Consider the following 27,815-nt stretch of genomic DNA (forward strand, 5'->3'; position numbering starts at 1 on the left):
CCCAGTTTCTCCATCTATAAAATGGAGGCACGAATAACAGCCTCATGGAATTGTTAAGAGGATTAATTGAGAGAAAGCACGTAGATCACGCAGAGCAATGCCAGGTTAATAAAATGCAGGTGTTATTAAAAATCTGTTCCAGGCCCTTTAACCTCTAGTTCTGCTTCTAGCAGTACCTGATTTGACAATAATCCATGTCATTAACTGAGGTGACATTAGACCTGTAAGAATCCTTCCCAGTAAGACACATCCATCCCTCAGACTCACCAGTGTGAGCTCATTTGGGGACTGGGTTAATGCAGTATCTTTCCTCTGAAGCGCTCTGGAAGGACAGGGCCAGTCAGTACCCATCTATTCTCCTGCCCTCCAGGGCCTGCCCGCATCCATCTTAGGCCAGGCAGCCCCTTGTTCATCTCGGACCATCGGTCATCTCCATGCCCCTCTCCTCCCTGTATCCATCCACGTATCCAACCATCCATCCATCTGTGGCACGTCGCCCTGCAGGGCCTGAGGCCCAGACCGCTCAGAAAAGCACTCACCCCCAAGGATGTCCACGCTTCAGTAGGATGGCGTTCAGTGGGATCAGGGTGCAGCCTTCCCCTCTCCTCCCCTAGGGGAGGCGGAGAGCATGAGCAGAACCACGAGAACACAATCGGCCAGGGCAACACTACGGAGGGCTGCTGCCCAGTGCAGGGAGGGCCTGGGCTCGCTGCCTCCAGCCTTGCATTCAGTTATTCTCCAACCACTTGCCGTCTGAGTGCTTCGGTGACCGCTTCCTTGCCTGTCTGCATCTGCCTAAGCTGCTTCCCCAGTGGCCCATTACAGGATTTCACGGCTGTATCCTTTCATCCCTTCCTGCCAGCCTGTGATGGGCTATGTTTCCCATTCACCTGCCAAGGGTGAGGTGCCAGGACAGGCATTTGGGGCAGGGGAAGGGAAGAGGTGGAAATGAGTAAGACAAGATCACCCCCCCATCAAAGCGTCCACCGATGAATTGGGGACAGCATGGATGAAGGCCAGGCTCTGCAAGCCGTGTCTAACATTTCCCTCTTCCCTCACTCAGTATGCTCGCAGGTGGTTGCTGGTCCCCAATCACTTTTCCATTACAGAAATCGATAACTTGAATTACTCCAAAATAACTAGCACCTTCATGCCCCTGCAAAGCTAATTTTTCTGTGTCTGTGTTTGCCCACGTGCTTCTCTCTGGGTCTGGAATCTGTCTTTATGATTCAATCCAAGGAGAATGGAATCTTTTGTCTGACTGTGACATATCGTGGCAGAATGAAAGCAGGATTTAAAGTCGGAGACTCCAATCAGTTCAAGTCTTTGCCCTGATGCTTACTAGCTGGCAGCCCTTGTCAAGCTACCCAATCCCCTGGAGGTTCAGTTTCCTCATCTATAAAATAATTCAAATATAACCACCCACTAGAGTATTAAAGAACTCAATGGAATAATAATAATATACAGGAATGTTTCTGGCATGTATTAGGGCATCAGCAAACCTTTGCATAACTATGTTTATTCTGTGCAAGAATCAGAACCTGGCTATAAATGTATATCATGAGGCCACTGTATAATGAGATTCTAGTGTAACTTCAGCTATCACAATAATATCTTACATGGGAGAAAGAGATGACCATGGACAGAAGAGCATTCCCATAATGCTCTCATTTTACAACCGACAGAGCTGAGACTCAGAGTAGTCGAGGGATTTCCGGGGTGTCACCCAGCTGGTGAGGCCTCTGACCCCCTTCACACTTTCACTGCCTGCATCATCCCCGATTCCAAAGCGAAAGGGCTGGTGGGGCTGCAGGGCGGAGCTGCTGGCTCCGTGCCTGCGGATGCGGGAATGACAGGCCCTTGAGTGGCCTCTTAGGGGCAGCTCTGCGAGCTCAGCAGTCTGCCCTCAGTGCTGCCAGAGGGCAGCCCTTCTGGAAGTCACCTGAGAAGGCCCACGTGGAACTCCCCCCCACCCCCGAAGGCTGGACTCTGGAAGGAAAGAAAGAAACTGACGTTGCCAAGCGCCTTTTCATGCCGGGCACAATCGTGGACAGTTTCTCACTGACGCCTTGAAACCAGTTCTTAACCTCTTTGGGTGTCACGTACCCCTTTGACAGCTGAAGGCTGTCAACTCTCTTCCCCAGATAAAGGCATATAATTTTGCAGACAGGTGCAGGGAGTTCAAGGTTAAGAGCTTCTGACATAAACCTGGGCTGTTTTAAGACTTTCTGGGGCCTCAGGGACACGATCTTGTGGGGGCCCCGCCCCTCATCGCTTCAAAGTATCCCAGAACATCCGCCATCCACACAGCCTGGCACATATTCATGACTACACAGGAGGCAAGTGAATTGCTGCTGACTGTTGGGCTTGTTATATTTTGTAGATATTTAATAAAACATTGGTTTCAATTTTGTGCTTTCTTTTCCTATTTTGGAGCCAATAAACTTTTTCGTAAATTTTACTGGTCTATCGTACCTACAGAAAAATACACACAACCTAAGTGTGCAGCTCAACGAAGTCTCACAAGTGAGCACACCTGTGTAACCGGCACCCCAATCAAGAAACAGAACAGCTCGAGCGCCCAGAAGCCCCCAGCCGCCCCCACCCCAGGGTGCCTGCTATCCTGACTTCTGACCCCATAGGTCAGTTTTACCTGTCTTTACACGCGTTACACCTGGAATCGCACAGTGTGTGCTCATGTTGTCTGGCTGCTCTCATGGACTCAGAAACACTTTCAGAGGCCTGTGAAGCACTCCTAGGCCAGGTGTTCTCTAAACAAGGGGTTCTTGACTTGGTCTTCACACTAGAATCACAGGGAAACTTCTAAAACTCCTGGTGCCCAGGCCTCACCCCCCGACCTATGAAATCAAAATCTCTGGGATAGGACCAGGCGCCAGTGATTCTCAAGGTCCCCAGGTAATACCAGTTGCAGCCAAGGCTGAGAATCACTGGTCTACACAGTTCTGTGAAGGAGATACTATTACCCTATCTTACAGCTGAGGAAACGGAGGCTCCAGGAATCGCCAGCATGTGCTAATATCACGGACGCGGAGCTCACATTCGGGTCTAACCTGGAGTCTTGTTCCCAAAGCCTTCAACCTCGAGGAAGCAAAAGTAAAACCAAAACCAGAGCGGGGCTGCCTCCTGCCAGCGGCCCTCATCGCTGTGAATCCTTCTGTGTTGTGGAGCAACAAGGCCGGGTTACCAGGGCGGATGAGACCCCAGAGAGTCTAGTGCCCAGAATACAGTGCCCAGGGGCCCACTGTCTGGAGAAAAAAAATCACATCACCAGACTCTTCCTTTGCCCCATGCCTCTGGAAGCCGCAGAAAACTCCTTGCCAGTTGGGAACAGTTGCCAGTTTGGGGGTGGCAGGCACAGTTTCACAACAGCCGACTCGCCGTGCCCCAGCATCCTTCGAGCCGCAGGCGCAGTGCGCTATTCCACCACCCGGCGGCGCCTCCAGCTTCCCTAAGCCCTGTGGCTTTCACACGCCCTGCCTTTGGCCAAGGGAACTGCAGGTGGCCGTGGGGGAGCAGAGCATGCAGCTGAGAGCTCCGGGGCATGCCTGGGCGCCAAGCGCCTTCAGAAGGGACCTGGTGGATGGATACCCTGGCCAAGGCAGCAGCAGGGCTCCTCAGCCCCCCAGGTTCTGTGCAGGCCTGTCCCTGGCTGGCAAGGGGGTGCAGGGACGTGACTGGAACTGGACCTGGGAGAGGGGCCACTTCCCCCATAACTGAGCCAGCAGAGAAGTACCAGAACCATGGCCCAGCCGCAGTGAATCGGGTCTCCCCCACTGCCCTTCACAGCTGGCCCCAGCACAGCCCACCCATGGTCCAGTGACACCCTGGGCTGGAGGTACCACCCCTGCCTCGGAGCCCAGGCACGGCACCAACTTCTGTCCTGGGAACCTGCCAGATCCTAATCCTAGGATGGCTGAGGACCTCAAGCAGCCGAGGGGTCTCTGAAGCTGAATCTATCATCACCTCCACGGTGTGGAGTCAGATTGCCTGGGTTCAAAGCCAAGCTCTGCCACTTCCCAGCTGTGTGGCCTTGGGCAAGTTACTTAACTTCCCTGAGACTCAGTCTGTAAAATGGGAATAACAGCCTACACCAAGGAGGGTTGTCAGGAGGATTAGATGATGTTCCATGTAGCCTGGTGCCCAGCACATAGAAAGTGCTAAACGTTAGCTAGTAACGATGGTATTACTGTTATTTGAAAGCGAGTGGGCCGAGAGCCTCTCTGGGACCTGCACTGAGGTGGTTTTACCAGTTTGGAAATCCTCAACCCTCATCAGGCTCTCTCTCCAGGACAGCTGTGCAGGGGTTCAAGTCTGGCCTCAGGGTAGAAGGAACTTCCTGTACTAACAGGACAGACAGAATGAACCCACCTGTGTTAGAGGACACCGTGCTCCCCCACACAGCTTGGGTTTGAGCAGAGTCTAGGCTGCCTGTGGCTGCGTCAGAGGAACAGTAAGTACCCGTGTGAGAGCCACCCAGAGCCCCACCCAGCACGACCAAGAGGGGATCCCCCAATCCCCACCCAATGGCCAGAGTGTTGTTCCCCCAGTTGAGGAACATAGCCTTGGTCCACTGCTCTGCAGCCTCAGGCAACTTCCCCTCAGGGTGCCCTACCAACCTCAGTTCCCAGCTTAGCACTGTCACCAGCAGCCAGCTGTGTGACCCTGGGGAGGTCCCTCACCCTCTCTGGCCTCTCAGTGCCACCTCTCTAAGACGAAAGGATTCAGATGATCTTTAAGTCCCCTTCCAGTTCTAGGATATGGTTTTAGTAAAGTGTCTGGCACTCAGTAGGTGCTCAATTAATGTTATTTAATTCTGTGAAATCCAAGATACACTCTGCTAGGCTCCAACGCCCGCCTCCTTCTAGTCCTCGGCGTTGACCGGCCTGCGTGATCCAGCCCCGGCCGGGGCCCAATCCGGAGGAAGAGCTCAAGGAATGAGCGATGACCGCTTCTGCGCGGGCTCTCAAGCCAACCTGCTCCCACACTCCACTGCATGCACCTCCTCACATCTTCCAGAGGAAAGGATCAGGGGGCCCGGGGAGCCACCCTGCCCCTGCGGGAAAGGAAGCACGGAGCCTCACACTGGCAAGTCCTTTTATTGGAAAACAATAATAAAACAAAAGGCCGCCCCATGGCCTGTGCCCAGCTGTCCCCCAGAAGATGCACCGGTGCGACGTGATGACCGCCACACAGCAGGGCAGCACAGGCACAGGCCGGGCCTCGGGGGGGCTGTGGTGGAACCCGCTGGGCCGCAGCCTCTGGGGCACCCCTGGGCCAGGACTCCCTGGGCGTCAGGGGCTGGGCCCACCCTCCCCAGCCCTCCGGGCAGGCAACTCCTCCACACACTGCTCCTGCGACCCAAAGAGAAGCAGGCGCCTCTTTGGCTCCAGGAAGCAAACCGCAGCGGCTGGTCTCGGGTCCGCTCCTAGCGCCTCCCGCCGGCACAGAGGCAGGCAGCCTCTTTCTGCCCATCTTCAGGGACCATGAGGCTGCTGGCACCTGCTGCTCCCCTGGCCTCAGGAGCCAGAGCGGCCTTGGCTGGGCGGTCCTCCTTTCCTTTCCAGGAGGGATTTGCCCTACACACACGCGCGCACACACACACACATTGCCGGCTCCTCTGAACGTCCCAGGAAGCCTCACTCACACGGCCCCACAGAGCCTGGAGCCTGCGGGTGCTGGCTACACAGCACCTGCCACCCACTGCCTCTTCACGGGGGCTGGGGGAGGGGCACGGAAAGCCCTTGGAAGGCTGGCTCTGCTCTCCTAGGACCCCAGCTTCTCTCTGCTAGAAGGTACACAGTAGAGTCAGAAGCCGGGGTGGGGGTGGCGGTCCCGGATGCCAGGAGGCCAGAAAGAGCCAAGCTGGCAGCCTGTCCAGGCGGGTGAGGGGACTTAGGACATTACATACAGGGGGCCAGGCTGGACCCACCAGGAAGAAGCCACAGACCCGTCGTGACGCCAAGACAAGACAGGATGCAGAGGGGGCAGTCGCTGGCCTACCAGCCAAGAGGCACACACTTGCACTCACACACGTGTACTCGCATGTGTGCACTCACACACACGGGCACGTGTGCACACACACTCGTCTTCACGCAGGCACCTGTCTCAGGACGATGGCTCCGGTTCAGGGGGTTCCAGCCCCTCAAGGTACCTCTTTCCCTGAGGGCCCTTTGAGGGCTGACCTCTCTAGGCCCCCAGACAGCCTCCAGCAGCCCCGCTCCTGGCACCCCATGGCTGGAGCCCAGTGGCCTGAGAGTCTCAGGACTCGGGCGCTTGCTGGCAGGGCCACGGTGGCCTCCCGGCTCTGGGTGGAGAGCAGGGAAGCCACAGGGCTAGAGGAGGTCAGGAGGGCTTGGGTCCCTCCACAGGCCCAGGGGCTGACCACTGCGTCTCCCCAGACCTCGAGTTCAGTGGAGGCGGATCACGGACAGGCAGAGGTCCTGGGGGGCATTGGAAAGAGCAGACACGAGGGGACAGCCGTGGGGAGCAGGGCCCCGAGGGGAGAGCGCCCCTTCAGCTGAGGCCATTTGGCTGGAGTCTTGGTGGAGGTAGGATTTGGGATGAGGAAACATGCAGGATAGAATTCTGTAGGCGACAGGGCTGGGCCCCCTCTGGGGGGATGGGAGAGGAGCTTCGGGTGAAAGGGACTTTCCAAATGGCTGTGTGTGACCCGGACCTGCCCCATCGGGAAAGAGCCAGGTCAGGCAGTGGACCGACCCTGCCAGTGGCAAGGGGCAGGGGCCCTGGGCCGACGGCCGGCAGGAAACGCTGGGCCGGGCACCCCTCCCTCCCACCCCGGGCAGCAGGGTGGGCCCAGAGAACGACTCAGAAGCGGGTGCTCTGGTAGCGCAGCCGCCGCAGGTCTGAGAGGCCCTCGCTCCGGCCGTACACGTCCCCGCAGGGGCTCTCGGCCAGTCACCGGGCCCCCGCCCCGCCACCCCCACCGCTGCTGCTGCCACTGCCGCTGCTGCTGCCGCTGCTGGAGCTGCCGCTGCTGCACCGGTCCTCGTAGATGGAGATCTCGATCTGGGGCAGCAGTTAAGGAGCGCTGCCAAGCAGGGGCCGGGCGTGAACCTGCCCACTGAGGCCCCACCGGGAGGCCGGTGCTGCCGGCCAGATGGTGAGGGGCGGGGAGGGCGGCCTGGGGAGCTCGACCACCCAAGCCCATCGGGCTTTCACCCACTCAGCCGTCAGGACCAGGGCCGTGCAGGGCGGCCACCGTGGGTGCTGGGCACACAGCCGTGGTCACGCTCCCGCCCTCGCCGGGCTTCCATTCCAGTGGGTCTGATCACCATCTCCAAGGGGAGGCATGTGCCTTACTGCAGCCTAAGTGTGAGGACTTGGATGTCCCGAGTTCAAATCCTGACTTGTCTACTTACAGTCTGGCGACCCATCACGATCACATTTGGGTTGATAACAGAATCTGGGGGCTCTTGCGAGGATTCAGTGGAACGCTGCACGTAAAGCGCTATGAGCAATGCCCAGCAGAGGAAAGGCAAAATGGAAAGAAACTCCTCTCGTGGGGCTTTGCAGGCATGCGGTGCTGGGGCTTCTCTTTAGTCTTTAGTATAATGTGTGAGTCTACATTCTGCTCCCATCGCTGCTGACGGGGAGGCATGTGGGTACTGACCACACGACCCCAGGGGGGCGAGCTGACCTCCAGCCTCCAGGGGCTGAGCCCACGGAGTCTCCTCATCCCAGACCTCGTCTCCCTCACCCACAAAGGGGGGGGGGTGCGGGTAATGGGGCCACATGGGGTTCAGTGAGGGCCACATATGACAGGATGTGAAGGCAGATGGCGATTTGCACAGCCCTTGAGGGGCAGTTGGAGAAAGGCCTGGGGGTCCAGCTGGCCTGGGCTCAAATCCTGACTTGGACAGTCACCAGCCATGTGACCGTGAACCAGTGTCCTTCTCTACAAAGAGGGTGGTAGGAGTCACCTACCTTAGAGTTGGCTTGAGAATTATGTGAATTCGTGTTTCCGGAGCACTTTGGTATATGCCATCAGTGTGGCACTGTGGTGGACTGAATTGTGTCCCCCTGAGAGACACGTTCAAGCCCTAGCCCCTGGCACCCGTGACTGTGACCTTATTTGGCAACAGGGTCTTTGCAGAGGTCATTAGTTAAGATGAGGTCACACTGGATTAGGGTGGGCCCTAAACCCAGTGCCTGGTGTCCCTGTAAGAGAGACAGACACTCCAAGGGACGCCAGCCAGGAGAGGTGGGGGTGGAGGTGCTGCCACCAGCCCAGGAATGCCGGAGGCCCCCAGAGCTGGAAACCAGGAGGGATCGTCCCCTCGAGCTGCTGGAGGGAGCACCCGGGGTTGGGATCGTAGCTTCCAGCGTGCTGAGAGGATACGTTCCTATGGTTTCAAGCCTCCCTGTTTGTGGCACTTTGTTACAGCTGCCCTAGGAAGAGAATACGGGCCTATATTCAACACTGATTAGATGCAGCCCAACTAATTCAAGCCCTGAAATTCACAAATAGCACCAACACTTGTGGTGAGGGACTTGGGGAGAATGACAACGGGCCAGCTGGGGAGTTCCAGGGCAGTGCTGGCCTGGGGCCCCTGGGGTGGTCCCCGTTTCCTGGCGGCCTCACGCACGGCCGGACAGGCTGCCTCGGAGACCCCACACAGAAGAGCCAGGAAGGATACGACCCTCATCCCGCGCTCCACGGGGTCGGTGAGCAGGAGGCCGCGCGGGGCGAAGACCTTCTCATTCTGCTCCTGGATGTACCGGGAGATCTTCTTGAGAACCTGTAAGAAGGGTCAGTTGAGGGCGAGCATCCGGGATTGAAGCCCCGGGTGAGGGGTCGTGGGCAGGTCGGGGCGCCACCTTCTCGTAGTGGGTCTCCATGCAGAGGAAGATGAAGTAGGCCGTGGCGCAGGCCAGGCAGCCCTCGAGGTAGGAGCTGCCCCCGATCTTCTCGGCCTCCGCATAGAAGCTGTTGAGGGTCTTCACAGTCTCCTCAAAGAGCTGCCGCTCGATCTGGAGGGACACAGGGACAAGGAGCAGGCTGAGGTTACCTCCCTGGTGTGGGGACAATCATGGGGGGCAGCGATGGGGCCACAGGGACGCGGGCAGGATGCCTGGGGCGGGCACAGTGGCATACAGGCAAGACCAGAAAGAGGTGGTAGGTGAAGGTGGAGCAGAAAGCACCCTGGACTGGGAGTCAGGAGACCTGGGTCCAGTCCAGACTTGGCCATCACTGGCTGTGCGCCCTTGGACTAATAATGGCTTAACCGGACATTATATATCCAACCATAACCCACTGAATGTACTGGGGGAGAGTGTAAACTACAATGTAAACTATTATCCATGTGGTGCAGCAGTGCTCCAAAATGTGTTCACCGAATGCAGTGAATGTGCCACAATGATGAAAGAGGTTGTTGTTGTGGGAGGGTTGGGGGGATGGGGGGTGGGCTATATGGGAACATCTTATATTTTTTAATGTAACACTTTTTGTGATCTATGTATGTTTTTTTTTAAAAAAGACAAGTAAAACTTTTAAAAAATAATGGCTTGACCACTCTGGGCTTCAGTTTTCTCCTCTATAAAAAGGAAATCAGAAGAGCTGCGTGGCTTCTCTCAGAAACAGGAAGCTCATTATGCTCTCCTGGATGGGTCCATTCTCTACAGACCGTTCTCTAAGAATTCTGGGGACTTTGTCACCCCCCTTCTCGGTGGCTGTGAGAGAGCTTGGGCCAGGTCAATGGACCCCACTGCGTGACATGGGTGGGGAGAGACCTCAAGAGCGCCTCTCCAGGAGCGGGCACTGCCTGCTAGCTAAGAGGTCGCCCAGAACACCACAGCCCCTGTGTCTGGGCAATAGAGACACTGCCCTGCCTGTCTCTGTAACACGAGGTCCTGCAGACCAAGCACTTTCTATGTGCCAAGAATTTTGTATGCATTATTCCATTCAACCCTCCTAACAATCCTATCAGAAAAGCACTATCATTCCCATGTTGCAGGTGAGAAGCTGACCTAAGACCTCAGGAGGTGAGGACCAGGCCACCATCATCTCTGGTTCCCCATCTCCTCCCCCCCATTCTCCTGCCCCCTGTTCAAATTTAAGTTTGACCATGTCACATCTCTGGTCAAGAGCATCCAAAGTCTTCCCATTTCTCTCCAACTAAAAGCCAAGGATTCCTTACACTGCCTGCTAGGCCCGACCTGGCCTGGCCCCGCTTCCCTCTGAGCATAGCTCCTGCTGCCCTCCCTGCTCAGCCCTCCTGCAGCCACGCTGACCTCCCTGCTGCTCCACAAACTTGCTGAGCCAGCCGCGGGTCGTTTACGCCTGCTTCCTCGGCTGGAACATTCCTCCCCTGACTTCCCCAGCTTCCTCAGCTCTTGCCCTCCAACTTCCCCACTCCCTGGCCCCTCATTTCTCTCCATCGTGTATCATCTGAGTTGCTATATACTGTCCAATAGAAAATAAACTCCATGTGGGTTTGTTCACTCCTATGTCCCCAGGACCTAATACATAGTCGGCGCTCAGAAATCCTTGCTGAACATTGAGTGAACTTATCCAAGGTTACACAACCCTGACCCCAGAGTCTCCGCTCTTCAGGCAAGCCTGCACCAGTCTGGAAGGTCATGTTCCAAACTCAGCAGCTGTCAAAACATCTGCAATCCCAACCACATTCTTCAGAGCCCCCCACCCCACAGGACTAGAACTGCCCATCGTGCAAGTTAGTGACCTCCCAGCCCTTCTGGGGTAAAAGCTCTCCCCAAGAACAGTAAGAAGCTCTGGGGTTCCCAGCCACTGCTCGTTCACAGACCTGGAGGGAGCACACGGAAAATTCTGCCCACCTGGTCCCTGATCCAAGCCCTGCTGCTGTACTCCAGGGACAGGCATGCTAAGATGAGACCCCCAAAGCTGGTTAGGGGTCACATCAGCAAAGGGCAGCCCTGCCTCACCCTCCGCAAACTCCACCCTGCATTCAGATCTGCCTGGGCTGCTGGTTGGAAGAATCAGTCTGCCCTCTGCTCTCTCGAAATTCCAGCCCAGTTCTAAGGCAGCCTGGGATGAGAACTATTATATATACACCTCCAGAACCAGGAGCCAAACTCAGCAGAAGAAGCTGAGGACCCCCAGGAGCGGGGGCTAGAGGGAGGGGCTCTGACACAAGCTTTCGTCGATCACTTTTGATGCCAACTGGCAGGCTCTGGGATGAAGCATTGGGTTCTCTCCTTGCCCAAGGTGGGAAGAAGGAGGGAAAAGCAGCCGCCAGCCCTTTCTTCCAAATCTCTAAGCTTTCCCTGCCAAGACTGTGATCACGAAGGCATCCGGTTTTATCCCTACCCAAGGATACAATTGCATCTGTAAGAAAATATGAGCCCTGTGAACAAGCACCGTCAGGGCACCAAAACATACCTGGCTCAGACACTAGCCTATTTTAATTCCCCTTTCTGGCCCTCAGTTTCCTCTGTTAAAATGAGAAGGATGGGCTAGTTCAGTGCTTCCCAAAGCTTAATGTACATAAGGATAACTAAGGATCTTGTTAAAACGCAGGTTCTGACTCAGTAGATCCAGGATGGGACCTGGGAGTCTGCATTTCTCACAAGCTTCAAGGTGATGCAGATACAGCCAGTCCACAGACACAGATCTGGTAATAAGGACTTAGTGGTTCTCAACTTTGGGTGCATACTAATCACCTGGGCAGCTTGAAAAACCTGCAGATGCCCAAGGCCCAACCCCAAAAGATTGTAATTCAAATGGTCCTTGAGAGAGGGGAGGATGAGTCTAAGCAACGAAGTCCACCACTGCCCTACCTTACCCGAGCTGCAGAGCACTTGTTTCAAAAACTCCCCTGACGGGGAGTGGGCATAGCTCAGTGGTTGAGTACCTGCTTCCCATATATGAGGTCCAGGTTCAACCCCCAACACCACTTAAAAACAAAAACAACTTCCCCTGGTGATTCTAATGTATAGCCAAGAGAGAACTAAGAAGTACTCTACTAGAAGGCCAGCGGTTCTGAAAGTGTGATCTCTGAATCATCTGATTCTGAATCACCTGAGGATCCCTCATTAAAAATTAAGATCCTCAACTCTGGCTGCACATCAGCATCACCTGGGGAGATTGAAACAATACCGAGATTCCCAGAGATTCTGATTTGATTGATCTGGGGCGTGGCCTGAGAGCCAGGGTTTTAAGAGCTCCCCAGGGAATTCTCATATGCAGCCAAGGTAGAGAATGGCTACTGGAAATTGGAGATTCCCAGATCCCAGCCACCAACTGAGTGAGCATCCCAGCACTAGGGCTCAGGAATTCATATTTTTAAACAAGCTTTCTGGTGATATTCGTGTAACTGCAATTTGAGCACTGCTAGAAAATCCCTGTGGTTTCTTCATCCCTAACTTTCTATGAGGAGACTGCAAAACAATGTTAAGGACATTTTTTATTCTTCCATGTGAAGTGGCTCAACACATTATGTGTCATCTATTACTTTTATCCTGGAAAATGCATTCAAATAAGCCCCTGTGTTCCATCATGCATGGCCTGCGGTCCAACTTTAGAAAAAGACTTCCTCACCCGGCTGTCCAGCTCTGGGGGGAATTTGGTCTGGAATTGGCAGATGGTCCCATCACTGTAGTCTCTCTGGATAAAGACCTTGGTGGCCAGAGAGGCACTTCGCCGGAGCTCCTGCAGATTGTGGACCTGAGGAGACAGACAGGAAGCTGCGCTGAGGTCTCAGTTTATCTAGGACTGATGGGTTTCCCAGGGTGCAGGGTTTTCAGTGATAAAACCAGGAAAGCCCAAGCTTACTAGGATGTATTAGCCACCCTACACCTCCTCCAGGAAGGCTGCGAGGAAGCAGGACTGTGGAGTTTATCCAAGAAGATGCCTGAGCTCTCCCAGAAAGATCGAGAAAGAGCCTGAAGTAGAGCCAAGCTGAGCCAAAGTGAAAGGTTCTGGAACCATCAACAAAGCCAGAAACAAAGTCTAACGAGAGGAACAAGACCTCCTCGTGGTCAACTCAGGCACCCCCACTCCCCCCACACACACGTCCCTCTCGCTCTCTCACGCACACACACTGTCTATCTATCTATCATCTACCTACCTACCTACCTATCTACGTATCCTCTCTTGGACCTTTCATGTTTTCACTCATTCAGGTAGTATAGAGGATTTGCAACTGGTCAGGCCGCCTGCTCTGGGAATCCAGCACTGAACAGACTGAATCCTCAGACCCTGCTGATTGGAGCTTCAAGTAGGGTTGGGAAGGGAGGCAAGGGGGGTAAGAGTACCTGATGTGCCCATGAACTCAGGGATATTTGGGTTCAGGCCACTTTATAGCCTGAACCAGAGAGCACCTGAAAGTTTTCAGGTCTGGTATTTCTCACCACAGGAAAGAAGGGGCCCAGGCACATCTCAAACTTGCCCAGAGAAAAGTATGGATAAAGTGGACTGAGGGCAGAAATTGAAGAAATACCCTTCCCAGGTAAGAAGGAGTGGGATCATTTCTGTCCTTGTCCCCACCTGCATACTTGACATCAACAAGAAACTTTATCATTTGAGGAGAGTGGGCTCAATTTCACGGAACACGGCTCTTTCCTCCAATTCTGCAGCAACCATCACCCACGTTTGAGACAAGCATCCCACTGGGTGAAATATGCCAAGCATTGGAGCCACTGCGGAGACCAAGCCCCAAAGGCATCACGAGCAAACAGCCAGTTCATCCTGTGTAATTAAGGTGAAGCCATTCAGTCTCTCAGCTGTCACTTACAGAGTCCCTAGTATTGCCAGGCTCTGGGATGCTGAACAAAGACAGTCTGTGAGCTCCAGGGAGGAAGACAAGTAAATGTACAGTTAATTAGACTGTGACCAATGCTATAAGGAAGTAACATCTTACCCAAAAATGCTGACTCAGGAAATGCTTTCTGAAGTCTGTATTGCATCATAAAGGAAAGCCTGGGGTTACCATTGTAGGAGATGGGCAGGGAGCGGGGAGAGGGAGAAAAAGGCAACCCAGACAAAGGAAGAGGTGTGTGCAAAGCCACTGTCTACTCCAAAGACCCGAAGCAGATTGCAGATTTCAGTTTGACTGGGGTTGGTTTTCAGATTAGATAAAAGCAGTGGGAGATAGCCTAGAGGAGGCAAGGGTTAGATTGCCAGGAGCTGGAAGGGGTTTCTGCTGGGGGCAAGATTGAAGATAGAAGATACCTGAACGAGCTTAAAAGCTGGAGGGAAAAATACATAAAAAGAGAAAGGCTATTGGTAGAGAAAGAGCAGATAATTGGTGGATCAAGGACCTGAGAAGATGGGAATCGGGGGACCACTGTTTGAGAATTCCCTGATCTGGGTGATTCCAAAGTCTTGTGATTGTATTAAATAATCCATAAACTCTCCTACTCTTAATATTCCTCAAATCCTCTGTGGGGTTTTTTTTGTTTGTTTGTTTTTAGGAGGTACCAGTGATCAAACCTAGGACCTCAAACATGGGAAGCAGGCACTCAACCACTGAGCTACACCCACTCCCCCTCTGAGGGTTTTAATAAAGGAAGTCCCCCTTGACATCTGCTAAGTTCCTATGATAATTTTGAGAAAAAAAGAAGCCTTCTTTTAATTTATCTGTTCTGTCTGGTTAAGGTTTAATCATTTTGTTTTGAAAAGAAAAGGCAGAGGCTGTGTGTCCCTCCACCCTTCTAAAACACATTTACAAGAGGCAGTCAGTCTTTTTTTTTTTTTTTTAAGATTTTTTTTTCTCTCTTCAGGATGGACTCCCCTGGCCCTAGAAGGATCATCCTGGCAGCTTTGTCGGGGGTGGATGGGAATTGGACAAGACTGGGGCAGGGGTCCAGTTAGAGTGATGATTATCTTTGTTGTCATCCGGGGGAAACAAAAGTGGGTCTAAACCTGGGGTTCTTAACCTCTTTTGTTCCATGGACCCCTTTGCCAGGCAGGTGAAAACCACAGACCCCTCACTAAGTCCACACTATACTGTGAATTATTTAATGAATATGTCACGCTCACACCAACACATCCCCATAAGAATAATGTTTTTTGAATTTCAATTCAAGCTCAAGGACCCCTTGTTAAGACCCCTGGTCAAAACCAAGATAAGTGGTGGTGAGCATAGAAAGAAAAGGGACAGTGCCACAGCCGGTCTGATATGGAATCCACTTCCTCTCTTCCACTGCCTCCTTTGTCGGTGCCTGAACTCACACTTGCACACATGCACACACCCATACCTGTGTGCTACCAGGAAGATATGTTTCCCCAAACACTGGCTAGCTGCTCACCAAGCCATATCTTCTTTCTCCTGGCACACAACTAGATTAATTCCCAGCCTCTTTTGCAGGCAGGTGTGGCCATGTGACTGAGTTTTAGCCAATGGACTGTGAGTGGAAGTGATACTGTCACAGGCAGGCTTGGCCACCATACAAATTTGTCACTCCTCCTTGCTTTTTCCCCTCCATGGAAAGTGAGGGAGCCATGTGTTGAAGACTGTGGACCCACAAGACGGAAAGAGCCTCAGGCCCTGAATCGCTGTTTGGAGAAGCACCCCCTGCTGATCAGGAACACCTGCCTGGGACTCACTGAGCAGGAAATAAACTTCTGTTGTATTGAGCCATTCAGATTTGAGGTTGCTGCCTTAGCTAATAGAGTCCCATTTCCTCTTGGCTTTGCTCTATTGGTTCTCAAGTAGCCAGAGTGAGAAGAGTCCCCACCCTTCCTAACCCAACAATGGCCTGAGCCTTGGGACACTGTCCTGGCTCTTGGTGACTAGGAATCTGATCCTCTCCCTGGAAAATATATGTGGAGTCTTGAGCAGTTGCTAGAGGATGGTATCAGGTACATTTTACAGCCAGAGCCTTGTACACATCACAGACTTATCCGTGGTTGATGATGAGCAGGATTTAAGGCAAGGCTCTCCTGGCCCTCTCCATCCACACTGGCTCAGTTGTGAAGTGCCAAGAAGCCCTTGTGCAAGGCGATGTGGGTGCTAGTCCTGGCTACACAACCCTGGGAACACTTCTTCCCTTCTCTGGGCTTCCGTTTCCTCAACTGAAAATTGAGAAGTTGGAACTGGATAATATCTGAAACCCCTTCCAGCTCTGACATTCTAGAAGCCTTATCAGGGATTATGGTTACAAATGTTTACAGGGTATGCTAAGCATGTATGTGGGCCAGGTAGAGACCGGCAAATTAGGAAACTCATGCCCTATGTTGAGAAGGCTCATTGCCACGTGAGATTATGGGCCCTTGTTGCCAACACTTCTGATTTTTCAAGCAAAGCCATAAATCCAGATTTTCTTAATGTGAAATATCCTGATTTTTAAATGTTTCCAATATTTTTTTTAAATTTAAAAGCACTAAGCAGACCAAATAAGGCACACTTTTGGAGCAGATTCAGTCTCAGAGCTGTTGGTTTAGGCCCTCCAAATAAGGAAGTCCTATGGCAGGAGCCCTTGTGCCAGAACTAGAGTCAGGTTTCAGGTCCTCTGCCATCGAGCTAGCTCGCAGGAAGCCAATGGGGGGCTTAGCAGAGATCCAGGATGCTCTGAAGTCCCACGAGAAGATCCCAGAATGTGTGCCCACCCTGCCCTAAGGCTGCAGCTTCTGGGTCTTCCCTGGGCAGCCTCCACCCTAAGCATCTTCCCCGGGAGTCCTTAACTGGCCCAGACATCTAAGCTTTTCATCCACCTCTCACCTTTCTTGGCCCTGCCCCTCTCTCCCATCACCCTTCCCTGGGCCTGTTGGCAGCTGAGTAAGGACAGGGCCAAGAGGTATTTCATGAGGAAGAGAAAATCAGCAATGACATTTGCTGGCACCAACTTTCAAACTGCAGTGTGGTTGGGAGAAGGCTGCCTGGGGAATGGGTGCACCACGGGTCCCACATGCAGGGCCTGTGCACACCGCGGAGTCAGCCTTGCAAGGGTGGGGAGGAGCAAGCAGCAGAGCACAGAGGCACATGCCCAGGCCAGCGTACCAGGACGAGCAGGAGGTCCCATCCGGACCCACAACTCCATCCTCATTAAAAACCATCTAATTCCATAGGGTGCCTTTGAGGTTCAACTCAGGAATCAGCTGACAAGTCAGGACTCCCCGGCTAGGGTGCGGAGGAGCAGTGAAGATCATGAGTCACAGGTGACCAGAGCAGGCTTCAAGACAGAAAACTGGCCCAGGGCTTCCTTCTTCTCAGATTGACCGGGGCCCAAGCCCAATCCATTGTCTGCTGCTTTTTATTTCCATGCCCAGGAGACTAAGCCTCCGAAAGCTCGTTTTGATGCTGTTTGGGTGCATTTAAAACTCTCTTAGGGGACAAACTCCACATTCAGAGAGCCCCTCCCAGCCAGGCACTTCCCAGTCTTCCCCTGGCCATCTGGATTGTTTCCCAGGATGACCCTGAGCCCAGTGGCACACATTCACAGAGGTCTGCCACGCAGGGAAAGGGCTCATCACAGCCTCCCAAATGCTCAGGAGACCTCACCCCTCTTCGGAGCTCCTCACATGCGCCCCTCCTCTAATGCAAACTCCTACGAGGAAAAGATCCGCTTTCCATGCCTCCTTCCCTCCCAGGGATATCCCATCCCCCACCCCCATTTCTCCTCCTCCTCTCAGTACACCTGCAGAGGACTTTCCATTCAGAATCCTAGGGAAATGGCCACGGGAGCCCGGAGTGAGGCTTTGCCTCCCCCAACAGGTTTTTCCTGGTAATTTTACCCCAATCCTAATAGTCAAAACAGCCTGGGTAGAATGACTCACCCACAGCCCAGATAATGTGCACGTTCTGTGCCTTGGCAGGCTAAGGCTTCCTCCCCCAGCACTGCCATCAGGGTCCACCCAAGGCCAAATTGTAAAGTGGACGCCCGGCCCCTTCTGGGTATTCGTCTGTCCCTCCACCCTCGGCCTGAGATCCCACCCTCCAGCCCTTCCTGACCTCCTTTGCGTCCTTCCCCAGATCAAAGCCTCAAGTGAAGACCCCTACCTCTACCAGGTAACACAGTTGGCTAACTGGATACACAAAACCTGCATAAGGTAGAACGACACTGGCCAGGGAGGCAGAAGACAAGTTCAGGTCCTGGCCCTGACGCCTTTTAGTCATATTTTCTTGAATAGGTCCCTGGATTCCAGTTGCATCATCTGTAAAATGGGATAATGATGCCTTCCTTGGCTCCTTCACAGGGACCAGGCAAGCTTCCGAGCTTGAGTTGTCTCATCTGCTAATTAGAGCTAATAACACCATCCTGGCCCACTTCACAGGGTGGCTGTAAGGCTCAAAGGAGATCACGCATGCGATAGTGCTTTAGTGCACAGGAAAGTGCTACGTTCACAGAGGTGTTGCGAGCAGGGCCTCTCCCAGGGGAGAGTCATGCATGCCTAACAGCAGCCTCCTGGAAACAACGCCTCAGCCTGGAGGTGTGAGTCTGATGCTTGGCGTCCGTGGACCACGCAGACCCAGGGGGAAACATGCTGGGACAGACAGGCCTCTTGGAATCTGTCAGATCACCCCACAGAGGCTTTCTCTGTCCACTCTGCTGGCCCTTCTCTGCCCATGTGGCTGGAACACACCAGCAGCCTCTGCTCCAGTCTGGCTGAGGTGACAAGCGCCTCGGTCACTTCTGCCTTTGTTCTTCCAGGCTTCTCAGTATCCTTGGCACTTTCTGGGCACTCCACATTTCTCCACCCTAGAAGCCAAGCTCCATGGGTCTGCTCAGGTCCTGCTCCCTCACAGGGTCCTGGGGGCAAGCTCTCCTCCTAGCTAACCCTGTGCCTGCAGGACGCTGAGTGATGCCAAGCAACCCCACCTTGTTCTGTGGTGGCAATGACAGCAGAATAATAACAATAATACTTAGTATTGATGCCACACTGATTGTCAGGATGCGCAGAGGCACTGCCTAAAATCATTCAAAAGCCTCTGCTCTCCCCCTGTCTGGGCTCCAGCTGGCTGGAAAGTGGGTGGTCCACAAAGGAAGTCAACATCAGGACTAGGGAGACCCCCGTGTCCTGGGTGTCCTTCCAGAAATGGAAAAGAAACTTTCAGTTCTGCTGCTGACATGCTGTGTATACATCGAGTAACTCTCCCCCTTTGTTCTTGTTAGTTTTACCAACAAGGGGACCTAAAGAGTTGCCACCTCCCTCACAAAATTAGGTGGTGGTATTGACCAAACTACCTCTAAGGGGAGAGGGGATCATTCCTGGTCTCCTAAGCATTGCACCAAGATTCTGCCCTCTGCTAACAGGTTCTTTGGTTCGGGCTTCAAGTCCCTTGAAGGTGGCACACCTACAGGCACATCTCGAAGAAGGCAGCCCCTCCCATCACACAGGGAAACTGTGCAGCCCCTGGGACAGGAGATTTAAACAGGGTGAAAAGGCAAGAAGTGTGGGTCCCTGCAGTTAGTTCAGTAAAATCAACCATTTCGGTTCTCAGCCTGAGGATGTCTCTGTCCCCTCCCTGCCCAGAAGGGAATGGGGGTACAGAGGCAGGTCTGTTGTCCCTTAGCCAAGCTTTTGGGTTCCAAAGCTAGATGACTGCACTGCATAGCAACAGCAACCGGCCCGCCTCCCTCTCCTTACACACGGGTGCACACATGTCCCTAATCCTCTAAGGAAGCCGGTTCAGGACTTGGGGAAGGGGAAACCCCAGCCCGGAGCCCTGGAGAAGCCTGGAACTGGTGCCAACAAGTGGGGTGGGCAGCTTCGGGCCTGGGGGGGGGCATGGGGAAGATTGACAAGCCAGGGGTCAGGGATGAGCCCTCACGGGCAGCCCCCCTCTCCCACCCTGCCACTTCACACACACACACCCACGCCCTCCCTCGGGAGCCCCCCAGCCCTCATCCCCGCCGTCCTCTCCCGCCCAGCCCGCCCCAGAGGGGACGCGTCCCCGCGGCAGTCGCGCGCTGCCTGCGGGCCGGGGCTCGCCCCCTACCTCGGTGGCCATGTTCCGGGGCCGCCGACCGCTCGGAGCCCCCGGGCGAGGCTGTCCGCGGTGCTGACTCGGGGAGCGGGTGGGCAGGCGGCGGGCCGGGGGTCGGGGCGCTGTCCTCGGTGCTGATGCGGCCGCGGGGCCCGGGAGGCGAGGCCGCGCCCGAGGCTCTCACGGCCCGCTCGCCGGCTGCCGCGGCTCCTGCAGGCGGCCGCCCGGCTCGTCTCCCGCAGCGGCGGCGGCGGCGGGGTGGGGGCGGCGCGGGGAGGGGCCAGGCGCCGCGGCGGGCGGGGAGGGGGAAGCCGCGGCCCCCAGACTCGGGCGCCCGCGGCAGGAGCCCCGCCCGCGGCAGAGGCTGCGCGCCCGCCCAGGCCCCGCCTCGCCCGCCGGCCTGCCCCTCCCCGAGCGCCCGCGGCGCTGCGCTCGCTCCCGCGGCCTCCCGGGGCCCGGCGGGCAGGAGCGAGGGGCAGGCGGCTCAGGGGCCAGGCGCTCGAGCCTGCGGGGGCTGGCCGTCCCCGACCCGTGCCCAGGCCCCCGGGTGCGGCGTCCTTGCTTTCCAAACTCCCCCCGCCGCCCCTTACCCTTTCCCCGCTCTGCCTGGGTCTACCTCTTCTGTATTTTTTTTCTCTTCTTTCTCTCCCGTTTCTTCTTTCATAAACGTTCTTTCCTCTCCCCGTCTCTCCTGTTCTCTGCCTTGAACCCCAGGAGCTAGAGGAGGATGCAGAGAATCATTTCTTCTCTTCAGATAGATACTCTGGGGTCTCTTCTTTCAGGGAACTCCAGAATTGAAGCGGGTCTCTCCTTGCCACTCCGGCCGGCCCCGGCCCCCGCCGCTTCCTCTTCCCTGTGTCCTCTGAAATCCCAGCGTTTATACACGTAGCCCACCACCCACCCCCCAAACCCCAAGCAGATGGCACCAGCTGGGCATGGCTGCTCTCCGAGGATGCCAGGTCTAGCCCTGCTTGTCAGGGACCTGGGGACATTGTTTCCCTCACGTTTTCACCACCGTACTTTCCACCCAGGTCACCTGTCTATTTGCTTAATAAACAGAGAGGAAATGTCAGCCCAGGTGCCTTGCTCACACATCCAGGACACCCCTTGGTCTCTTCAGAGGGGAGCTGGATGTGTCCCTCTGCAGCTCAGCTACCTGAGTGTCGGTGGCAGGAGCTCCCACCAAGCCAGGGCCGGGCAGCCAGGAGCCCTGGGTTCTGACTCGGCTTTCTCCAGCTGTATGGCCTTGGGTCAGTGTCTGACCTTCTGGGCTTTGAGTTAAAATAATCAGTGTTAGACACCACCAGACTATTTCTAGAGTCCTGTCTTCTATTGCTGCAACCTTTTATTTTGAAAGATTTCAAACATCCAGAAAAGTTGACAGAATAGTACAATAAACATCCTTATACTGTTCACCTCACCTCAACAACTGTTAACGTTTCCTAACAGTTGCTTTGTCTATGGCTAGATAGAAAGATAGAGAAATATAGATATATTTGCCTACATTATTGGAAAGAAAGTAACAGGATTTGTGAGGCTTTACCCTTAAATACTTTACTTTGCTCTCCTAAAAATAAGGGCATTCTTCTACCTATCCACATCACCACACCTGAAAAAAATTCATATCATGTAATATTCAAGGGTTATTTATTGCCCCTAAAACACATTAATACCAGCTATCCCTCAGAATCTCCTTCCAGAACTTTTAATTTTTTTAACTTTATTTTGTACATTTAACAATCAAAAATATAAACATTTTAATTTTTAATAGCTAATTATTGAGCACTTAATATATGCCAGATAACATGCTACATACTTTGCATATATTACCTTATGTATCCTGTTATTGTCCTTTTATTATTCCTACTGTACAAATGAGGAAGCTGAGTGAATTGCCTAAGGTCCCGTGGCTTATCAGAAGTGGAGGCATGAATCAAACCCAGGCAACCAGGTCCCAGAGCCGGTGTGCTTGATCTTCCTAACTGTACTTCCTTCCTCCATCAATTTACAGACCAAAACCTGGTAGAACAGTGATCTCCTCTCCGACTGCCTTATTCACAGATGAGCAGACTGAGACCCGAAGAGATAAGTGCCCTGCCAAAAAAAAAAAAGTCAAAAACTGATGTTTCATGCCACCTTCCAGTTCAGCAAAAGATTTAGCAACAAACTGAAAATATCTGTGAATCCTGTAATGATCACTACTAATAAATGAACACATCATCTGATCATCTCACAGTTCTTCCAACCATATTTTGATGATCTCAGATAACTGTCTGGAAACCATACTCTTTTCCTAATGACTAGAGACCTTGGATGAGTCCATTCAACAAATTGATTCATTCAACATATAATTGTTGAGCACATACTATGTGCCAGGCATTCTTAGGAGCTTGGGATGCAACGATGACCAAAAACGCACAGACTCAGAGACTTCCAGGAAGATGGCAGACTAAAAAGACACAGGACTCCTCTCTCCCAGAAAAATAGCTAGAGGATAGGCAGAAATGGCCTGGAAAAAAATCTTCCAGGGTTTATGACACTAGGAGAAGCCTGGATACCACCAAGAAGAGAGAGGGACAAAGGAAAAGAATCCCAATGGCAAAACTGAGTTAAAAGTGGCAGCTGCTATTGGCAACCTACTCCACTCTATAGATTCTTTTGAATTCTCAGACCTCGGGGTGGAGGCCACAGACAAAGGGGAGAGAGAGGAACACAGCTAAGGCTGACTCAGCTTTTGACCCACAGATTTGATCTGCTGTGTCCCAGGAGCCCTTCCAGGTTGAGTGGGGCCAGTCATTGTTTGCCCTGGGAGCAGGCTAAGGACTAAAGAGATCCCACCCTCTCAATCTCCCTTTCCACTGACCAAGATTAGTGATTGAGGACACAAAGGGAAGTGGAATTATTTCCTCTGGGAAATGTGAGGGGTCTCTGAGCAAAAGTTACAGAACTGTCTCTGAGAAAGTTTGAAATATGAGGCTCTTAGCCTCCAGAAAGAAACCTCTGTCACATTGATCCAGGCAGTGTTGCAGCAAAAACTTTCGGACCAGGCATTGAACTGAGAGGGCTGTCAGAGAGTGCCATCTGCTGGCAGATCAAGGAAGTGCATGTGAGAAAATAAAAAGAAAATAAGTGAGAAGTTTTTTCCAGCCCTTACAACCTCCCTCCCCAAGGCCTTAGGAAGCAGGTCTACCACCGAATACTGGGTCCAGAGCCCAGGTTTGAGCAACTAACAAGGACAATCCTAAAGACCCAGAATAGGTTGAACCAAGAATTAAAGAACAGCAATAGCACAGCTTCCTGCCACTAAACCTATGAAAGAGAGAGAAATTGGGCATATGTGTTAACTCGCCATCCTAATCAGATACATAGACATCAGCAAAAAATTACAAGCCATACTAAGAAAACTGAAGACATGGCCCCTAAAAAGAAATAAAGTCCCAGAAGTGAAGCAATATTTGAGAAACTAATCAGTGAGATGCACACAAATTTCCAAAATCAAATTAATGAGCTGAAAGACAATATGGCTAAAGAGATAAACGACATCAAGAAGACATTGAGCAAGCACAAAGAAGAATTTGAAAACCTGAATAGAAAAGTAACAGAGTTCATGGGAATGAAAGACACAATAGGTGAGGTAAAATGTACATTAGAGGGAAGCGGACTTGACCCAAAGGATAGGGCGTCCGCCTACCACATGGGAGGTCTGCGGTTCAAACCCCGGGCCTCCTTGACCCATGTGGAGCTGGCCCATGTGCAGTGCTGATGCGCGCCAAGGAGTGCCGTGCCACGCAGGGGTGTCCCCCATGAAGGGGAGCGCCACACACAAGGAGTGCACCCCGTAAGGAGAGCTGCCCAGTGCGAAAGAAAGTGCAGCCTGCCCAAGAATGATGCTGCACACATGAAGAGCTGACACAACAACAAGATGACGCAACAAAAAGAAACAGATTCCTGGTGCCGCTGATAAGGATAGAAGCGGTCACAGAAGAACACACAGCAAATGAACACAGAGAGCAGACAACTGGGGGGGAGATAGGAGAGAAATAAATAAAAATTTTGAAAATTAAAAAATGTACATTAGAAGGGAGTTGATGTGGTTCAGTGGTTGAGTACTGGCTTCCCACATATGAGGTCCTAGGTTCAATACCTGGTTCCAGTACCTCAAAAAAAAAAAAAAAGAAAGAAAGAAAGAAAGAAAAGAAGAAAAAAACACATTAGAGGGAGCAGATGTGGCTCAGGCAGTTGGGTGCCTGCCTCCCACATGGGAGGTCCCAAATTCAGTTCCTAGTGCCTCCTAAAGAAGACAAACAAACAACAAGCAGAAAGTGAACAAAAACAATGAGCAGACAGCGAGTAAAAAAAAAAAACAAGCAGTGAGCAGGTGTGGCTCAAGCAATTGGACACCTGCTGCTTGAGCCATGGAAGGTCCCAGGTTTGGTTCCTGGTGCCTCCTAAAGAATAAACAGACAACAAGCAAAACCAAGGAGCAGACAAGGATCGAAAAAAAAAAAAAAAACGAGCAAACAGATAAGGGAGCCATCTCAGGGGGAAAAAAAACACATTAGAGGCATGTAACGGCAAACTTCATACTTGAAATGAAAGAAGGAGTAAGTGATACCAAAGACAGAATAGCTGAAATTTAAGAGAGAAAAGAACAGAGAGAGAAACAAATGGGAAAAAAATGAGCAGGGGCTAAGGGAGTTGAATAATAACATGAAATAAAACAACATAGGTATCATGGGAGTTCCAGAAGGAGAAGAGAAGGGAAAGGAGGCGGAAAGAGTATTTGAGGAAATAATAGCTGAAAATATCCCAACTTTCACAAAAGCAATGAACTTACATGTCCAAAAAGTGCAGTGTACCTCAATCAGAATAAATCCAAATAGACCTGCTCCAAGACACATACTACTCAGAATGTCAAAAATCAAAGATAAAGAGAAAATTCTGAGAGCAGCAAGAGAGAAGCAAGCTATCACATACAAGAGACACCCAGTAAGACTTAGTGTGGATTTCTCATCAGAAACCATGGAGGCAAGAAGACAGTGGTATGATACAATTAGGATACCAAAAGAGAAAAACTGCCAGTCAAGAATTCTTTTTCCAGCAAAATTGTCCTTCCAATATGAAGGTGAGTTTACAATATCCACAAACAAACAGAAACAAAGAGAGTTTGCAAAAAAGAATCCACCTCTGCAGAAAATATTTAAGGAAGCCTTAGAGCTTGAAAGAAAAAGATAGGAGAGAGAAGAATGGAGGAGAGTGTAGAAGAAATAGCAGAAAGGATAAACAAAAGAGTAATAAGACAGATAAAAATAAGATATGGCATATGAAAACCAAAGAATAAAACAGTGGAAGTAAATAAGGCATTTACAGTAATATCATTGATTGTAAATGGATTAAACTCCCCAATCAAAAGATACAGGCTAACAGAATGGATAAAAAGACATGAGCCATCCATATGCTGCTTACAAGAAACTCACCTTGGGAAGCAGATGTCGCTCAACTGATAGAACATCCATCTACCATACGGAGGGCCCAAGGTTTGATCCCCAGGGCCTCTGGACCTGTGTGGTAAGTTGGCCCACTAGCAGTGCTGCCGCACGCAAGGAGTGCCATGCCATGCAGGAGTGCCCCCGCATAGGGGAGCCCCACACGTAAGGAGCGCACCCCACAAGGAGAGCCACCCAGCGTGAAAAAAGTGCAGCCCACCCAGGAGTAGCGCCGCACGCATGAAGAGCTGACAAAGCAAGATGATACAACAAAAAAACAACGCAGTTTCCCTGTGCTGCCTAACAATGTAAGCAGACGCAGAAGAACACGCAGTGAATGGACACAGATAGCAGACAACAGGGGGAAAGGGAGAGAAATAAAATAAACCTTAATAAAAAAAAAAAAGAAACTCACCTTAGGCTCAGGGATACAAACCAACTGAAAGTGAAAAGTTGGAAAAAGATAGTCCATGCAATAGTAACCAAAAAAGAACAGGGGTAGCTATATTAAAATCAGACAAAACAGACTTCAAATGCAAAAAGTTAAAAGAGATACAGAAGGCCATTATATATTAATAAAAGGGAGAATCCACCAGGAAGATAAGAGTCATAATTATATATGCATCTTATCAGGGTGCCCCAAAATACACGAGACAAACTCTGAAAAAATGAAGGGAGAAATAGACATCTCTACAATAATCATTGGAGACTTCAACACACCACTTACATCATTAGATAGAACAACTAGACAGAAGATCAACAAGGAAACAGAGAACTTGAATAACATGATAAATAAGTTAGACCAACAACATACAGAATGTTGCACCCAAACCCAGCAGATTATACATTCTTCTTTTTTTTTTTTTTTTTAAAGATTTATTTATTTATTTAATTTCCCCCCCTCCCCTGGTTGTCTGTTCTTGGTGTCTATTTGCTGCGTCTTGTTTCTTTGTCCGCTTCTGTTGTCGTCAGCGGCAGCGGAAGTGTGGGCGGCGCCATTCCTGGGCAGGCTGCACTTTCTTTTCACGCTGGGCGGCTCTCCTTATGGGTGCACTCCTTGCGCGTGGGGGCCCCCCCACGCGGGGGACACCCTTGCGTGGCACGGCACTCCTTGTGCGCATCAGCACTGCGCATGGCCAGCTCCACACCGGTCAAGGAGGCCCGGGGTTTGAACCGCGGACCTCCCATATGGTAGACGGACGCCCTAACCACTGGGCCAAAGTCTGTTTCCCTACATTCTTCTTAAGTGCTCATGGATCTTTCTCCAGGATAGACCACATGTTAGGGCACAACGCTGCTCTCAAAAAATAAATATAAAAAGATTGAAAGTATACAAATATAAAGCACCTTCTCAGATCATAATTGAATGAAACTGGAAATCAGTAATAGACAGGAGAGAGGTAAATTTGCAAATGTGTAGAGGCTGAACAACACACTCCTAAATAATCAGGAAGTCAAAGAAGAAATTGTAAGTGAAATTATTGAATATATTTAGATGAATGAATATGAGAACACAACTTACCAAAACTTATGGGAAACAGTTAAAGGCCTATATTAAAAAAAGAAGAGAGAGCTAAAATCAAAGATCTAACTGAACAACTGGAGAAACTAGAAAAAGAACAGCAAACCACTCCCAAAACAAGCAGAAGAAAAGAAATAATAAAGATTAGAGCAGAAATAAATGAAATTGAGAACAAAAAACAATAGAGAAAGAAAGCTTTAAAAAAAAGAAAGAAAACTTTTTATTTAAAATTGAACAAACATATGTTAACAGTACATGATGTATCAGACAAAAAAGATATGCTAAGTGAAAGAAATCAGACACAAAGTACTACATATTGTATGATTCCATTTATATAAAATGTAAATATAAATCAATTTATAAAGATGAAGTTAGGTTAGTGGTTATGTAGGGCAGGGGAAGGACTGCTAAGGGATGTGGAGTTTTTCTTTTTGGAGTAACGAAATTGTTCTAAAATTTTTTTTGTGGTAATGAATGCACAACATTGTGATTATACCAAAAGCCATTGATTACACACTTTGGATAGAGCATGTGGTATATGACTATATCTCAGTAAAATTGCTTAATAAATAAATAAATAATTTTGCAAGAATAGCCAGAAATAGCAGCTATGTACAGCAAGGGAAACAGAGAGATTGAGAGGTGAAGAATTTTCTTGTTTGTCTGTTTTTTGTTTATTATTATTATTATTGTAATAATGAAAATGCTCTAATAATGATTGAAGTAATGAATGCACAATTATGTGATTATACCAAACATCATTGATTGCACACTTTGGATGAATGTATGCTTTATTAATATGTATCAACAAAATTGTTTAAAAAAAACAAACTGCTTAATAAATTTTTAAAAAGCCAAAAAACAGAACAAAACCACAGACTTTGTTCTTACAGAACTTAAATATTAATGGGCATAATA

At 51.2% G+C, this 27,815-nt stretch overlaps 1 protein-coding gene and 1 long non-coding RNA gene across 3 annotated transcripts; one reads left to right on the forward strand and one right to left on the reverse strand.

Annotated features, from left to right (window-relative positions):
• Nucleotides 1-5,098: 5,098 nt before the first annotated feature.
• Nucleotides 5,099-20,127, reverse strand: GOLGA7B (golgin A7 family member B). 2 transcript variants are annotated; one of them, XM_004457022.4, is made up of 5 exons: nt 19,902-20,127; nt 12,560-12,685; nt 8,860-9,012; nt 8,679-8,780; nt 5,099-7,047 (listed from the first exon to the last, which is right to left on the reverse strand). In XM_004457022.4, the coding sequence occupies exons 1-5, from the start codon at nt 19,911-19,913 to the stop codon at nt 6,937-6,939; spliced, it is 504 nt and encodes a 167-aa protein (XP_004457079.1). In that variant the 5' UTR covers nt 19,914-20,127; the 3' UTR covers nt 5,099-6,936. The 2 variants fall into 2 exon arrangements, with proteins under 2 accessions (XP_004457079.1, XP_058154629.1); XM_058298646.2 differs by lacking the exon at nt 19,902-20,127 and adding an exon at nt 13,508-13,743.
• On the forward strand, nt 11,467-15,598 carry LOC131278709 (uncharacterized). The gene is made up of 2 exons (XR_009186118.1): nt 11,467-11,636; nt 15,454-15,598. It is a non-coding gene; the product is annotated as an uncharacterized lncRNA (long non-coding RNA).
• Nucleotides 20,128-27,815: the final 7,688 nt, after the last annotated feature.

The sequence above is a fragment of the Dasypus novemcinctus genome, chromosome 6 (assembly GCF_030445035.2).
Source record: "Dasypus novemcinctus isolate mDasNov1 chromosome 6, mDasNov1.1.hap2, whole genome shotgun sequence".
Lineage (NCBI taxonomy): Eukaryota > Metazoa > Chordata > Mammalia > Cingulata > Dasypodidae > Dasypus > Dasypus novemcinctus.

Bases quoted from the DNA above. Each gene is read 5' to 3' on its own strand.
- GOLGA7B (XM_058298646.2), bottom strand. The intron at 9,013-12,559 runs GTGAGGAAGTCT...GTGTCCCTCCAG, and splicing joins CCCCAGAGCTGGACAGCCGG to ATCGAGCGGCAGCTCTTTGA. The intron at 8,781-8,859 runs GTGGCGCCCCGA...CCCTTCTTACAG, and splicing joins TGGAGACCCACTACGAGAAG to GTTCTCAAGAAGATCTCCCG.